The sequence below is a fragment of the Lycium barbarum genome, chromosome 8 (assembly GCF_019175385.1).
Source record: "Lycium barbarum isolate Lr01 chromosome 8, ASM1917538v2, whole genome shotgun sequence".
Lineage (NCBI taxonomy): Eukaryota > Viridiplantae > Streptophyta > Magnoliopsida > Solanales > Solanaceae > Lycium > Lycium barbarum.
The window spans coordinates 36,405,161-36,422,030 of record NC_083344.1 but is presented as its reverse complement, the minus strand read 5'-3'; the positions used below and the strand labels follow the sequence as shown (position 1 = coordinate 36,422,030).

At 43.0% G+C, this 16,870-nt stretch overlaps 1 protein-coding gene across 1 annotated transcript in view; it reads right to left on the bottom strand.

The window, feature by feature from the left end:
• Positions 1-778: 778 nt before the first annotated feature.
• LOC132607798 (uncharacterized) overlaps positions 779-16,870 on the bottom strand; it is a 50,941-nt gene continuing 34,849 nt past the window's right edge. The window contains exon 3 of the mRNA XM_060321876.1: positions 779-993. Within this exon, the coding sequence (XP_060177859.1) occupies positions 779-993 (215 nt within the window). The remainder of the gene's footprint in view (positions 994-16,870) is intronic.

Here is a 16,870-nt window from a genome sequence, read left to right as displayed (position 1 = left end):
ATTGGTGATTATTCGTCGCTGATTCGTTGTAGTTTATTTATTTCATGTCTGTTGGCTGGTTGTTTATTCTATTAATTTTTGAGATATGTATGATACTAATCTTAGTCGGCCTATGATATCTACCGGTAGATAGTGTTTGTACTAAGACTACCTTGTTGCATTGTTTTGAGTGTAGATTGTGATACAGAGGCTACTACCCGTCCTCACATCTTGCGTTGAGGCAGGTGCTGACAGATTTAGGGTGAGCTTTTATCCATGCCTGGCCGCCCGAAGATCTTCCTCTTATGATGTCTATTTCCTCTTCTAGACATAATGGATATTTATTAGACAAATTTCATTCCTTAGACGTGTTCTAGTTTAGAGTCCTCGTACGATGACTTTCGAATTTTGGGGATTTTTTTAATAGTTAGAACTTTCGTACTTACTTCAGTATTTTTATGGCATGACTTATTTTGGTTATATTCTTCTTAAATGAGTAACAATTGACTAATTTGGTTAATATAAAATCGGACATGAATGAAGAGATGACTTGTGTGTTGGTTCGCCCACTACGATTTGGTTGGGTGCAAGTCATGACGGGTTGGGTCGTGACAGAGTTGGTATTAGTGCTTTAGGTCCGTCGATCTCGTCGTACAAGGACATGTCTAGTAGAGTCTTGCGGATCGATGTGGAGACTTCTGTACTTATCTTTGAGGGGCTACCGGACACTAGGAAAATTATCTTTTCTTTCTTTCGTGCTATTTGATTCCAATTGGTATCTACTGATTCAAATTTGTATTTAATTGTCCTTCACTCTCTCGAAGATGGCGAGAACACGCTCGGCAGTAGCTAGAGGATGAGGAGGAGGTGGAGGAGCTGGTAGAGGGGAAGCCCCAGCTGGGGGCAGAGTCCCAGTGGATGATCCCGTGCCTTCAGTGGTTCCTAATGAGGCAACGGGAGATGCAGCAGCACAAGCCCAGCCAGCGGTCGTACCAGTTCCGCCAAGAGCTGCAGCTGCTTAGGGCATACCAAATGCTATGGCACAGGTGCTACATTGGTTGCATGGGTTAGTACATGCCGAAGCTATACCAGTCGTTCAACAGGTAGGGGCGTAGGAGTAGCAGCCCTAGGTCCGGATAGAGTTCAAGCTCCGGGGGTTCAGCACGCCGCAACAGTGGCACCTCTTTTGGAGGAAGTTCCTGGTTTTGAGGCCTTTCCGAAGCCAGTTGCGGGGCCAGTGATGACCAGTAAGGAGCATGATCTGTTTTGGAAGTTCACTAAAATGAAGCCTCTGGCTTTCTATGGTACTGGGTCAGAGGATGCCTATGAGTTCATCATAGACTGTCATGAGAGGCTCCATAAGATGGGGGCTGTGGGCAAGCACGGTGTAGAGTTGGCGACCTTCCAGTTCTTGGGTAATGCCAAGCTATGGTGGAGGGAATATGTGGAGTGTAGGCTAGCTGGATCTCCTCCGTTGACTTGGGTTTAGTTCTATTCTGTGTTTTTTGATAAGTACATCCCGCATACCCTGAGGGACCAGAGGAAGGATGAGTTCGCTAGCATGGATCAGGGGAACTCATCTGTTGCTATGTACGACTCCCATTTTCACTCCTTTTCCACCTATGCCCTTCAGTTGCTGCCCACTAAGGGGGAGATGATCAAACGTTTCATGAAAATGTTGAACACTGGACTTCATCTATCAGTTTGTAGCCACTGGGGTTTCATTCCAAGAGGTAGTGGAGCATGTCCATGGCATTGAGGGCATTAAGTAGGAATGTCATGCGAAGCAGGTAGAAAAGAAGGCCCGAAGGGGTGGGATTTTCAGCAACACTTTATCGAGAGGTCCGAGTTTGCACATATATTCAGGGCATCCGGTTCAGTCCGCGATGCAAGTGTCATCTGAGGGCCCATCAGGGGCAAATTATCAAGCTTCCGGTCAGCATGGAGGCTGTACTGCTTCATCAGCTTATGTTCAGCGACCTACCCTGGACCGTGTATGTTACGAGTAAGGTGAGATAGGGCATATTAAGAAGTATTGCCCCAGACATAGGTAGAGTGGGCAGGGGACGTAGTATCAGGCTTCCCAAGCTCCGTTTACACCAGACTGAGGGGTAAAGATCACGCACCGACAGGGTGGGACGGCTACACCAGAGGTAGGGGTGGTTCCCAGCCTTCGCGAGGCGGTCCTCGGGCAGGTAGAGGCGAACAGCAACCCGATAGGGGTGGAGCCCAGATCGAATAGGGTAATCGTGGTGGTTCACAAGCTATAGGAGGGCGCGGTCATTTGTACGCTTTCCCAGGTAGACCCGAGGCTGAGGCCTCCGATGCTGTCATGACAGGTACTATCTCAGTTTACGACCGAATGGCTTCTGTTTTATTTGATCCGGGCTCTACTTTTTCTTATGTGTCTACATATTGTGTTGTGGGTCTGGAGATGCTGTGTGATATCCTTAATGCCCCTATTTATGTATCTACTCCGGTAGGGGATTCTGTGGTAGTGGATAGCGTCTACCCTTCTTGTGCGATTACTTTTATGGGGTATACTACCTGGGCGGATTTAATGATCCTAGACATGGTAGATTTTGATGTTATTTTAGGCATGAGTTGGTTGTCCTCGCATTATGCCATTCTTGATTGTCACTCTAAGACCGTTACCTTAGCTATGCCCGGGGCACCTAGACTTGAGTGGAAGGGTAACCTTAGTCCCCTCCCTAAGAAAGTTATGTCCTATGTTCATGCTAGAAAGCTAGTAGAGAAGAGTTGTTTAGCTTTTTTGGTACATATTCGTGACACCAATGCAGATACTCCATCTCTTGATTCGATTCCAGTGGTACGCGAGTTTCCGGATGTGTCTCCTGCTGTTATATCCCGCAATTTTGCATATTTGAAAATTTGTTTGAAATAATTGTGACAAGCTAAAGACAAGGCTATATTTTGATTTGGTTCAATACATACATAAGTTGTGCATGGAAAATATTGATGTAGAAAATATGGAAGGAGACCAAGGGCAAAAATTGAAATTTTGGAAATTTGTACCGGGAATTACAAAATAAGAATTTTAATGAATTGGGCTCACAAAATGGAAAGAAAAATGAGGCCCAATTTTAGAAGGGGTGGCCGGCCATTTTGAGGTCCAAGCCCATGGAATTTTATTAATTTCCATGTGCAAAATTATAATAAAGGACCATATATGAGTCATCTTCACTAGAAACTTCAAGAACACAAAAAGAAATTGAGAGGAAAAAAGAAGAAGGCCTCACGGCCAAGAGAGAAGGAGGAAGAAAAAAAATTTGTGTGCATCATCTTGGGTCCAAAAACCTTGTTCTTCTTGAATTAGTAACAAGTTCAAGACGCTCTTCAATGTGGTATAATTAGTTTGGCGAAAGAACCACGTTTGCGGAAAGTTGGAATTTAAAGAAAAGGTATGAATTCTATATTTTGTGTTATGGAATAAGTGTATGTGTTATAATAATTAGAATTAGATGAGAATCATGGAAGGATGGTGTGTGTGTGTGTAAATGATGTGTTGGCCGTGAGCCATGTTGGTGTGGAGGAAAAATGAATTCAAGTTCATTTAGTTTGTTAGTTGTGTCGTTGTGACCTTTGTGATGCAAATAAAGGTTTAATGACTTGGATTGACATTGGAAGTGCTTGCATGTAATTATGAGAAATTATATTAATTTTTCATGATTTTATATGAGTATCTGATTATGGTTTTAAATGTGAAATATGATTGTTGTTAGTAAGCTTGGAAGGAAAATAATGTGATTTGGAAGTTTAGGTGAATTATGGTGTTGGTGGAAATTTTGTATATTTTTGTATATCGTGTGTATATATTGTAGAAATGATATGCTTCCAAATGACATTGTAACGATATTGATTAGTAGTGAATATGAAAATATTGAGATTGGGTTGGAAATGTGAGATCGGAAATGAGAGTTGTTACACTAGGTTGGAAGGAGGACTAGTTATGCCTTATTGCGTTTTGTAGTTGTTGTTGTTATTGTTGTTGGGTTGATTGTTGTTATTCTGAGCCGAGTTGTATTCTCGGGGTGTCGCATATATAGGGGAAGTGCTGCCGAAATTTCGGTAGGCAAGCGTTGGTTAAGGTTAGAAATTTTAAGTCTCATGAATAGTAACTGGTAAATGTGACCATTTGCAGTCTTTGGGCGAAACTGGAATCGAGTTTGGACGAGCGTAGGACGCAACCAAGGTATGTAAATTCTTTTCCTTCTTTCTTAGGCATGTTCTAAATGTAATAGGCTCAGACCCGAGCCTCAGAAACGACCCTGTTCCTCGAAATTCGATATTGAAATTGGCTCTAAATCTTTCAGTAAGATTGAACTAGTTTCCTCTAAATTGCCGTCAAATTGACCTATAAGTGTGCAACGTTTGCTAACGGAGCCGGAATGCCCTAAAACTCTCATGAACGACTCCATATTACTTATGATCCATAATTTCATGTATGTCCACTCGGCTCGGCCCAAGGTGGGCCCACGAAACATTGGCATTTTCTGTATGGTTCCGATTAACCCATTTCTGTCCGAAACTCACAGGTAACTCTTGGTTATTATTCTGTCCGCTATATGACAAGCGTTATGGCTATCGTTATGAGTCTCATAATATATTCTGACGTCTGGAGCGGTTCTAGACATTTTATTATGATATAATCTGTCGTGCCATTCCAAATGACATTTATGCGTATCTACTGTGGATTTTGTCCGATTATTCGATTTGACCTATCATCTGGACTATTTCCGTTTCATTGAGTCTGTATGCATATGGTTTCTCATTAATCTGTTCGTGGATGCCTCAATGCTTCCTTCACTGCGCCCGGGCCAGGTTCTGTTACTCGTGCACATTCCACTGCATTGTTCACCGCGTCCCTCGGTGTGCGGGCCGGGTTCTGTTTACATCTGTATATGATTTGATAATGTGTTTGTATGGGGATGGCGGCCAGGATGGCATATGATCTGATCTGTCTATCCACCGCGTCCCGTACTAAGAGGGCCGGGATCTGTTACCGCGTCCCTTATTAAAGGGTCGGGATCTGATATGTATGTATATGCTTATGACTCTGCATGCATGATTCTGTCTATTACAGTTCTGTATGTCTGATCTGGAATATGATTCTGTCTGTCACACTTCTGGAAATCTGATCTGGATCATGACTCTGTCTGATGCATTTCCGTACGTCTGGTTCGGACTATGATTCAGTCTGTCACATATTGTACATCTAACTCAGATTTCGAATTTGGTTAGTCACATTCTGCACTCCTGATCTGTGTTATGATTCTGTCAGCTATACTCTGTTCCTCTGATTCATATTACGGTTCTGTCGGCTATGCCCCGTGCATACGATATATATATATATATATATATTGTGTGAATCTGTCCGTACACTCTGTAGTTCTGCTTCGGTTTCGGGTTCGAGTTCGTCCATTATATTTTTGTATTTCTGATTCAGATTATGATTATTGTTGTTACATTTCGGCTTTACATACTCGGTACATTTTCCGTACTGACCCCCTGTTCTTCAGGGGCTGCGCTACATGCCCGCAGGTACAGACGCACCGCGTGATACGCCACCAGTGTAGGATCTCCGTTCTGCGGTTTGGAGTGCTCCCTTTTGATCCGGAGCTTATACTTTTGGTATATACCTTTCTCTGTTGTATATTCTGGACATATGTTTATGTGGGGTACGACGGGGCCCTGTCCCGTCATCTGATTCTGTTATGTCTGTTAGAGGACTATAGACATGTTTGTGGGTTGTGGGTTGTCACTGGTCTGGTAGGTACGTGTGAGATTGCGACTTAAGTGACCCTGCTTGCCATGATAGCCTCAACGGCTTCTGTATAAGTCTATGTATATAAATATATTTTGTGCGATGTATGCTATATCCGTATGAACTTGTATATGTCTAATTGAATTAGTTGGTTAGTACGCTAACTCTGTCAGGTAGATTCGTATGGGTGCCCAGTTAGGACACCAGTCGCGGCCACGTGGTTGGGTCGTGACAAAAGTGGTATCAGAGCGGTTTGTCCTCGGAATGTCTACAGGCCGTGTCTAGTAGAGTCTTGTTTATCGGTGTGTTGTGCACCACATCTATAAACATGAGGCTACAGGACATTCAGGATGTTACCCTTTCCTTGGATCTTAGATCGTGCGTTAGAGCTGTACTATCAGGATGTTTCTCTTTCTGACGAAATGTTATGTTTTCAGCGATTCCTCCAAAGAAGGCGACGGCCGCCCAGAAGGGCAAGGCGGTGCCAGAGACCGGGGAGACTAGCCGGGCCCAGAGCGTTACCAGAGCCCACCTCCAGACCATGCCCGACGTTGTGCCCCAGTCAGAGGGGTCTACTGTACCACTACCGGAGGGGCCGGAAGCAGCTACACCCTTAGCCCCGGAAGCCCTAGCTCCCCAGCCAGAGACTGAGAACAGAACTTTGAGGGAGGCCGTGCAGCTATTGACGACGATAGTGGTAGGGCAGGCTCGCAGACGCGGGCGGAGGGGTGAGGATGATGCTGACAGGCGTGATAGCCTGCGAGTCCGCGATTTTCTGACATGCGGTCCCCCAGAGTTTTTCGGGACCAAGCCCGAGGAGGACCCCCATGACTTCATTCGGGGGATGAGGTGCTCATTGGGACTGGTTAGGGCTTCGGCGACCGAGTCCGTTGAGCTAGCCTCGCACAGGCTACGGGATGTGGCGGCTAATTGGTATGAGTCCTGGGAGTTGTCCAGGGGTGAGGGTGCTCCCCCAGCTACCTGGGATGAGTTTGTGGCCGCTTTCCTTCGCCACTTTCTCCCCCCGGAGCTACGACGGGCGAGAGTTGACAAGTTTTTGCAGCTAAAGCAAAGAGGCAGGAGTGTCTGGGAGTATAATCTAGAGTTTGATTCCCTAGCCCGATATGCCCTTACTATTGTAGCCGATATGGAGGACAGAATGCACCGGTATGTGATGGGGCTGGATGATTACCTAGTTGATGCCTGTATGGCGATGGCGGCACAGACAGATATGGACATCGCACGGTTACAGGCTTACGCCCAAGGGATGGAAGACCGTCATCGAGCGGATCAGCCCAGCAGAGATCGTGATGGGAGCCGCCCAAAAGGGCCAGAGCGGCAGGATATTTCAGAGATTTCCGAGGCGGATGGTCTCAGCAGCCGTCCGGTAGGTCCCTACCCCCGTTAGGCCGGGGTGCCCAGTCCGCCGGCAGACGTTTTGATGGCGCAGGTCCGTCTCGGGCCGGCCAGAGTTCCAGAGCATCCGGTCCGCAGGTGAGTAGGGATTCTGGTCAGTCTAGGACACCTATGCCCCGGTGTACTTATTGTGGGAAACTTCATCCGGGGGAGTGTTATCGCGCTACGGGCGCCTGCTATTTTTGTGGTAGTCCAGATCATAGGGTGAGGGAGTGCCCGTATAAGGGCGGTTCAGGTTCAGCCCAGCCTACTGGGTCAGTTGCCGGCTCATCTGCTCCTTCAGTAGTCATGCGCCCCACGGGGCGAGATATGCCGGCACCAGTGAGTCGTGGCAGAGGTCGTGGAGGAGCTTCCCGTTCTGGCGGTCCCTCGAACCGCGTATATGCTTTGACCAGCCGGCAGGACCCAGGAGCGTCCCCAAATGCAGACCCAGGTACATTGTTAGTCTTTTCTTGAGAAATATGTATATCGATAGATCTATACTCTGTTATATTACGTGATTTTCTCCTTCTGGGTGTTAGCATAAGTAAAGTAAAAATCCAAACAAATAGAACCATCTGAAATAGTTATACATACAGATGAAAATGAATATTAAGAATTCGGAAGGGCGATATGGTCATTGCGCGGGTTGAACAGGGGTGGGACCCGCTACGGAAATTTTTTAAAAATTTACTAGGACCCCGATCTGCCCTAAATGATGTGACAAAGGTCGTGTGGGGCAGTCGGCGCAATTATATCAGCAACAACACACCAAAACGCATGAAAGTTTCAAAGTTAAGCGTGCTAGAACCAGAGTAATTATGGGATGGGTGACCCCCTGGGAAGTATACCCAATTTTCGTAAATACTGCTATAAGAGGTAAATGGGAACTCTGGGATGACCTAAAGGGAAGAGAATGAGTACGGACATTAGAAAGAGCCGATAAGCGGCACATAAAACTATTTGTGTGAAAACTTGGGGAACGGACCGGTAAATGAGTAGTGAAATGTCGACAAGGGAAATTTCCGTAAATCACTGAGGCATTAGTGGAAACGGTCTGATTCTAATCAAAAATTTTGTCTGCTATACCTCTACGCCCCTGATCTTGACAAGACTCTGTCTATTATGCTTCTGTACTACCGAATCTGATTATGTTTCTGTCTGATATGCCTCTGTACGTCCGATTCTGATTACAAATCTGCTTGATACAACTTAGTACGTCTGACTCCGACCACGAATCTGACTGACATACTTCCATACGTCTGACTCTGACTACGGATCTGTCCGCCATAGTTCAGTGCATCTGACCCTGATTATGAATCTGTCTGATATGCTTCTGTACGTCTGGCTCTAGTTATGAATTTGTTTGATATGACGTAAGATTACGATAACATTGTAAGCATCCGAGGAGTATGACAAGAGGTGAAAGATATTGATGGCAATTGTAACGTTGAGAAGGATTTTGAAGGAAAGAAAGGAACCTCCCCGAAGTGTCACGAGACCCCCTGAGGTCAATTGAACATTCGAGGACGAATGTTCTAAAGGGGGGGAGGATGTTATATCCCGCAATTTTGCATATTTCAAAATTTGTTTGAAATAATTGTGACAAGCTAAAGACAAGGCTATATTTTGATTTGGTTCAATACATACATAAGTTGTGCATGGAAAATATTGATGTAGAAAATATGGAAGGAGACCAAGGGCAAAAATTGGAATTTTGGAAATTTGTTCCGGGAATTACAAAATAAGAATTTTAATGAATTGGGCTCACAAAATGGAAAGAAAAATGAGGCCCAATTTTATAAGGGGTGGCCGGCCATTTTGAGGTCCAAGCCCATGGAATGTTATTAATTTCCATGTGCAAAATTATAATAAAGGACCATATATGAGTCATCTTCACTAGAAACTTCAAGAACACAAAAAGAAATTGAGAGGAAAAAAGAAGAAGGCCTCACGGCCAAGAGAGAAGGAGGAAGAAAAAAATTTTGTGTGCATCATCTTGGGTCCAAAAACTATGTTCTTCTTGAATTAGTAACAAGCTCAAGACGCTCTTCAATGTGGTATAATTAGTTTGGCGAAAGAACCACGTTTGCGGAAAGTTGGAATTTAAAGAAAAGGTATGAATTCTTTATTTTGTGTTATGGAATAAGTGTATGTGTTATAATAATTAGAATTAGATGAGAATCATGGAAGGATGGTGTGTCACACCCTAATTCCGCTAGGGTGTGATGGGCACCCGACCCTTACCTAGGGCCGAGCGAACCCTCAGACGCTTGCTGCACATAAAATCATGTCAAACTTTTCAAATCAAATCAGATGAAATACATCGTAAATTTTTTTTTTCCAGAAATATTCTTTCACGTAGCTTCCAAGCATAACAAATCAATAATCATACAAAATTCAGTACATAACACAGACCGACATTTTGGCTGACGGAGCCGCTTACAGACTGACAACCAATACCTACGACGCTGTCTGCAAAGTCTCTAACGTAATCCAGAAAGCATAACATACCAACTCTGACTCGGCAGCACTCCGGGAACAAATGGAGCTTGCCATCTGCACTGGAACATCTTCTATACTGTCTTCAACTCACCTGCGAGTACCTGCGCGGCATGAAACGCAGCCCCCCGAAAAGAGGGGGTCAGTACGAAATATGTACTGAGTATGTAAAGCATACAACACAGAAAGCAAAGTCACAACTGAAATACGATATATAGAAAGCGAGCACAATAGTCAGCATACTAAGGAGTCGTATCCGGCGTACAACAGGCAAAATAAGTTCCGGAGAAATCAACACGGCAATCGGGATGACAAAATGTTTGCTTTCTTTTGGAAAACATCTTTGTTTCACACACATAGAAGAATCAACGCACAATTTCCGCGGCCATAAGTCCAGCGGTCACAATCACACATACCGCGGTCAAGTATCCAGCGGTTTTCTATCACAAGTTCGACATACCGCGGTCAAGGGTCCAGCGGTCTATGTCGGCTTAATCACAAGTGCGGCAGACGCGGTCAAGGGTCCAGCAGTCAATGCCACACGTCCGGCATGACGCGGTCAAGGGTCCAGCAGTCAATGTCGGGCACGCCGCGGTCGAGGGTCCAGCGGCCAATATCACATATGCGCATATTCACATAACCGGCCCGGGACTCGGTAACACAGAAGATAACCAGACAAAATGCCAAATTATCACTTTCCAAACATAATCACACATGCCAGGATCATGCATCACACAGGACTCAGGTATACCAAAATCGTATATCGGAAAATAAAGAAAATAAGTAGTTTGTCCAAAATCTCAGGGTAAGATTTTTAAAAACGCTTTAGATGTCAAAAACATTTTATAATGCTCATGAAGGTGGTCATAACACCTATCATATAGTGAACAGCATAATAACCAGGAGTTACCTGCGAACTCCGGACAAGAGTACATTGGCTAAAGCCGTACATCACATGTCAGGGTTTTGGTCCCCACAATTGGGTCAATAATCATTAACATCCGTCTCGGGATAGATAAAATATCTCCCGTTTAGTAGTCGGAACAATAACCATGAGTTCCTTTGACTTACCGTACGGGAATAAGACAAACAGAACAATAAGAGAGGCATCGGGGATAGCGGGCCCACCTCGGGCCAAGTCGAGGCGGCGGACGAGAATCACGCCCATTAGACTCTACGGAGTCATCCAAGAAAGTTTTAGAACGATCGGGTTACATTTGTAAACGTTTTGGAAGTCCAACCACTTTTCTAGTAAAATGCACCTTTTATAATTCAATTCTATTGAATGAATAGTAACGAAAACTAATCTCGGGTTACGATGAGCAGGATGGTCCCCGAGGCCGAAATCTCAACCTAGTAGACCTAGGGCATGCCAAAGAAGGAAAGGATAAGCTTTACATACCTTTCGCGCTACTCACGCTTGTCCAAACTCAATCTCCGTTTCGCCCAAAACCTACAAATGGTCATTTTTACCAATTGTTAACTATAAGGCTTTTGGTATTCAATCTTTAACTCATCACTTGTCTACAAAAATTTGGGCAGCATTTCCCCTATAAACTCGTCTATCCGAATTTCCAATTGCTCTCCTGTTGACACAGAAATACCAACAATAACATATGGACACAACCATATCTTCAATTCTTTTATTTCAACAAGAACAACAACATATCAAAACAGCCCCCAACTGTAACATAACGATGCCCGAAATTCTAACCAACACTTGCAATACACCAAGCAGCCCATATGCACTTCTTATACCTTATTTCATGCAATATTTTCAGAAAATTTCAGGTAAATACAACAGCAGCCACTCGACACCACATCATCTACTCATGTGCAATAAAACCACATTATTATCTCTATAATCCTTACAACAACCCACAACAATTTAACTCCAACTCTAACTATTAAATTCCTTCACTCTCCTCACATATCCATGATTACAACAACCAAAATATTAATTCAAATCAGTCCATCAATTTCAATTAAAACAGCCCCTCATCCATAAATTTCAACAAAACAACAAACGAGTTTATAATGTTGTTTTCTCCGTTCTAATTCGTTAAAACTCTAAATAAACACTTTAATAACATAAAAGGAATTTTATAAATACCTTATCAGAAGCTCCACCACGAAAATTTCATCCCCCAAGACCAATATTTATCTCAAATTGAAGGCAACGCAACGTACAACGTTTTTCTCTTCATGAGCTTCGGGATTCGGAGCTCGGATTTTGATCAAAATGGCTTCCTTAGCCTAGGATCTCTCTCTCTCTCTCTCTCTCTCTCTAATGTTTTTGGAGGATATTAGCTGAAAATGATCAGCCCTCAAGTGAATTTGCCATATATATTAACGTTAATGGGCCTCATGGGCCGAAACATTAGTGTTTGGGTCGGGTCCAAACTTGCTGCCCTGCCAGCCCAAATTGCATCATCCATATTTCCTTATCCAAATATCATTTTGACGAGAGGTTTGTTGCGTTGGAAACTAGACTCGATGAACTTCATTTTAGGCTTTTGAAACACCTTAAAACTCCTCATATACTAGGCGATATGCCCCCAACAATATGGGCTAAAAATCTGGTCCGAGATTTTACTGAAGTTGTTCCGATTCATCTTGTTTAGATTCGTTTATCTTCTAATCCTCTTCCAACTCTCATGTAACCTCTTATACATACATATACATACCCATATACATACATAACAATCCATACACGTCTCGAAGGGTCCGGAGAATCACCATAACCTTAAACGTAACTGGAGAACTTACGAAGCTTCGACGAAACTCCAATCGCAAAAATATATTCATATCTTTTATCCATCTTCTATATCATTACTAATAATCTCAAATACTTTAAAAGGGCACTCACATTACCTCATATACGCTCATAACGCGATTTCAAATCCTTTAGGTTACGATGTCACCATTGGATACTTAAGGCAACCATATATATAACGATATTCTTACTAACTCGATTAACTTTCCTTGAACTTTCTTAACTCATTCTTTCTTGTCTTAATTAAAATAGCACAGACTCTTACGGGGTGTAACATCCTCCCCCCCTTAGGAACATTCGTCCCCGAATGTCAAATTAGTCTTACATAATTATACTGCTTCTGGTGATCTTATAACGATTCACTTGTAACTTGAACTCATCTATCATGTTGTGCCTTTCTTTACTTAGACTAATGCCATTCTCCACCTGACATCTGTTAATATTGATCTTCCAAATATAGTAGACACGATTTAGCTACCTCCGTAATCGACTGCAACTTACCATATCCATCTATACTTGAAGCTTAAGTCGAGTTCTTCTTGCTCGTTCTCTTTAAATTCACTGTCTTCTAGTAACTAGCTCGTTCTGACCATCTCACTTAAACCATTTCGCAATTTCCCTTAATCTTACTTATAACACTTCAAGCATATTATCTCGTGTCGTTTCTCTATATTTGACTCAACTCTTCTATCGCCCCTTTACTCAGGTTCACCTGGGTCCCCAATCCCTCCTGAAATGATCTCCAGAAATTTGCTGATCATATATGCTTTCCCAAAATAAAATTTCCCAAGTAAGGATGATGCTTCTTATGAATGACATGGAGGGTATCTCTTAGAATTTAACCCAACATAATAGATTTTCCCTATCGGTATCGACTTTCAAAACATGCTAAGAACTTATATCTCATTTTCCTATTCATATTTCTGGAAACATTTGGGCAGATGTTCCTCTGTATTTCTTTCTATCCCAAAACCTGCACGCAGGAAATACCGACCATGCCTCACAGGGCCAACACACATACGTATATACACATCATATCACATTGTATCATAGCCACACAGGGCTAACAATTTCAAATAAAAGTATAAAGGTGTCGGGACTTACCTCACATATGGCACCTCGAGACGTACCTGATCCTTTAACTATCTGTTCTGTTGTACTTTTCTATCCACCTTCTCTTTCATCCTCAAATCTCACATTTCAATCAAATTCCAATATTCTTACCTTACTCGACACGCCTCTTTCGTACCATAACTTACTTGCGTATTGTGTAGCTTCCAATATCATCGGCCACTTTCTTTTGTCGATATCATTCTTCGGCTGAAATCAAAGGTTAGTAAGAGGAATTTCATTTCTTATGGCTGGCTCTATGGCACGATCTAAGATCCAAAGAAAGGTAACACCCTAAATGCCTTGTAGCCTCCTGTTTATCGATGTGGTGCACAACACACCGATAAACAAGACTCTACTAGACACGGCTTTGCAGACAACCCCTAGGACAGACCTGCTCTGATACCACTTTGTCACACCCTAATTCCGCTAGGGTGTGATGGGCACCCGACCCTTACCTAGGGCCGAGCGAACCCTCAGACTCTTGCTGCACATAAAATCATGTCAAACTTTTCAAATCAAATGAGATGAAATACATCGTAAATTTTTTTTTTCCAGAAATATTCTTTCACGTAGCTTCCAAGCATAACAAATCAATAATCATACAAAATTCAGTACATAACACAGACCGACATTTTGGCTGACGGAGCCGCGTACAGACTGACAACTAATACCTACGACACTGTCTGCAAAGTCTCTAACGTAATCCAGAAAGCATAACATACCAACTCTGACTCGGCAGCACTCCGGGAACAAATGGAGCTTGCCATCTGCACTGGAACATCTTCTATACTGTCTTCAACTCACCTGGGAGTACCTGCGCGGCATGAAACGCAGCCCCCCGAAAAGAGGGTGTCAGTACGAAATATGTACTGAGTATGTAAAGCATACAACACAGAAAGCAAAGTCACAACTGAAATACGATATATAGAAAGCGAGCACAATAGTCAGCATACTAAGGAGTCGTATCCGGCGTACAACAGGCAAAAGAAGTTCCGGAGAAATCAACACGGCAATCGGGATGACAAAATGTTTGCTTTCTTTTGGAAAACATCTTTGTTTCACACACATAGAAGAATCAACGCACAATTTCCGCGGCCATAAGTCCAGCGGTCACAATCACACATACCGCGGTCAAGTATCCAGCGGTTTTCTATCACAAGTTCGACATACCGCGGTCAAGGGTCCAGCGGTGTATGTCGGCATAATCACAAGTGCGGCAGACGCGGTCAAGGGTCCAGCAGTCAATGCCACACGTCCGGCATGACGCGGCCAAGGGTCCAGCAGTCAATGTCGGGCACGCCGCGGTCGAGGGTCCAGCGGCCAATATCACATATGCGCATATTCACATAACCGGCCCGTGACTCGGTAACACAGAAGATAACCAGACAAAATGCCAAATTATCACTTTCCAAACATAATCACACATGCCAGGATCATGCATCACACAGGACTCAGGTATACCAAAATCGTATATCGGAAAATAAAGAAAATAAGTAGTTTGTCCAGAATCTCAGGGTAAGATTTTTAAAAACGCTTTAGATGTCAAAAACATTTTATAATGCTCATGAAGGTGGTCATAACACCTATCATATAGTGAACAGCATAATAACCAGGAGTTACCTGCGAACTCCGGACAAGAGTACATTGGCTAAAGCCGTACATCACATGTCAGGGTTTTGGTCCCCACAATTGGGTCAATAATCATTAACATCCGTCTCGGGATAGATAAAATATCTCCCGTTTAGTAGTCGGAACAATAACCATGAGTTCCTTTGACTTACCGTACGGGAATAAGACAAACAGAACAATAAGAGAGGCATCGGGGATAGCGGGCCCACCTCGGGCCAAGTCGAGGCGGCGGACGAGAATCACGCCCATTAGACTCTACGGAGTCATCCAAGAAAGTTTTAGAACGATCGGGTTACATTTGTAAACGTTTTGGAAGTCCAACCACTTTTCTAGTAAAATGCACCTTTTATAATTCAATTCTATTGAATGAATAGTAACGAAAACTAATCTCGGGTTACGATGAGCAGGATGGTCCCCGAGGCCGAAATCTCAACCTAGTAGACCTAGGGCATGCCAAAGAAGGAAAGGATAAGCTTTACATACCTTTCGCGCTACTCACGCTTGTCCAAACTCAATCTCCGTTTCGCCCAAAACCTACAAATGGTCATTTTTACCAATTGTTAACTATAAGGCTTTTGGTATTCAATCTTTAACTCATCACTTGTCTACAAAAATTTGGGCAGCATTTCCCCTATAAACTCGTCTATCCGAATTTCCAATTGCTCTCCTGTTGACACAGAAATACCAACAATAACATATGGACACAACCATATCTTCAATTCTTTTATTTCAACAAGAACAACAACATATCAAAACAGCCCCCAACTGTAACATAACGATGCCCGAAATTCTAACCAACACTTGCAATACACCAAGCAGCCCATATGCACTTCTTATACCTTATTTCATGCAATATTTTCAGAAAATTTCAGGGAAATACAACAGCAGCCACTCGACACCACATCATCTACTCATGTGCAATAAAACCACATTATTATCTCTATAATCCTTACAACAACCCACAACAATTTAACTCCAACTCTAACCATTAAATTCCTTCACTGTCCTCACATATCCATGATTACAACAACCAAAATATTAATTCAAATCAGTCCATCAATTTCAATTAAAACAGCCCCTCATCCATAAATTTCAACAAAACAACAAACGAGTTTATAATGTTGTTTTCTTCGTTCTAATTCGTTAAAACTCTAAATAAACACTTTAATAACATAAAAGGAATTTTATAAATACCTTATCAGAAGCTCCACCACGAAAATTTCATCCCCCAAGACCAATATTTATCTCAAATTGAAGGCAACGCAACGTACAACGTTTTTCTCTTCATGAGCTTCGGGATTCGGAGCTCGGATTTTGATCAAAATGGCTTCCTTAGCCTAGGATCTCTCTCTCTCTCTCTAATGTTTTTGGAGGATATTAGCTGAAAATGATCAGCCCTCAAGTGAATTTGCCATATATATTAACGTTAATGGGCCTCATGGGCCGAAACATTAGTGTTTGGGTCGGGTCCAAACTTGCTGCCCTGCCAGCCCAAATTGCATCATCCATATTTCCTTATCCAAATATCATTTTGACGAGAGGTTTGTTGCGTTGGAAACTAGACTCGATGAACTTCATTTTAGGCTTTTGAAACACCTTAAAACTCCTCATATACTAGGCGATATGCCCCCAACAATATGGGCTAAAAATCTGGTTCGAGATTTTACTGAAGTTGTTCCGATTCATTTTGT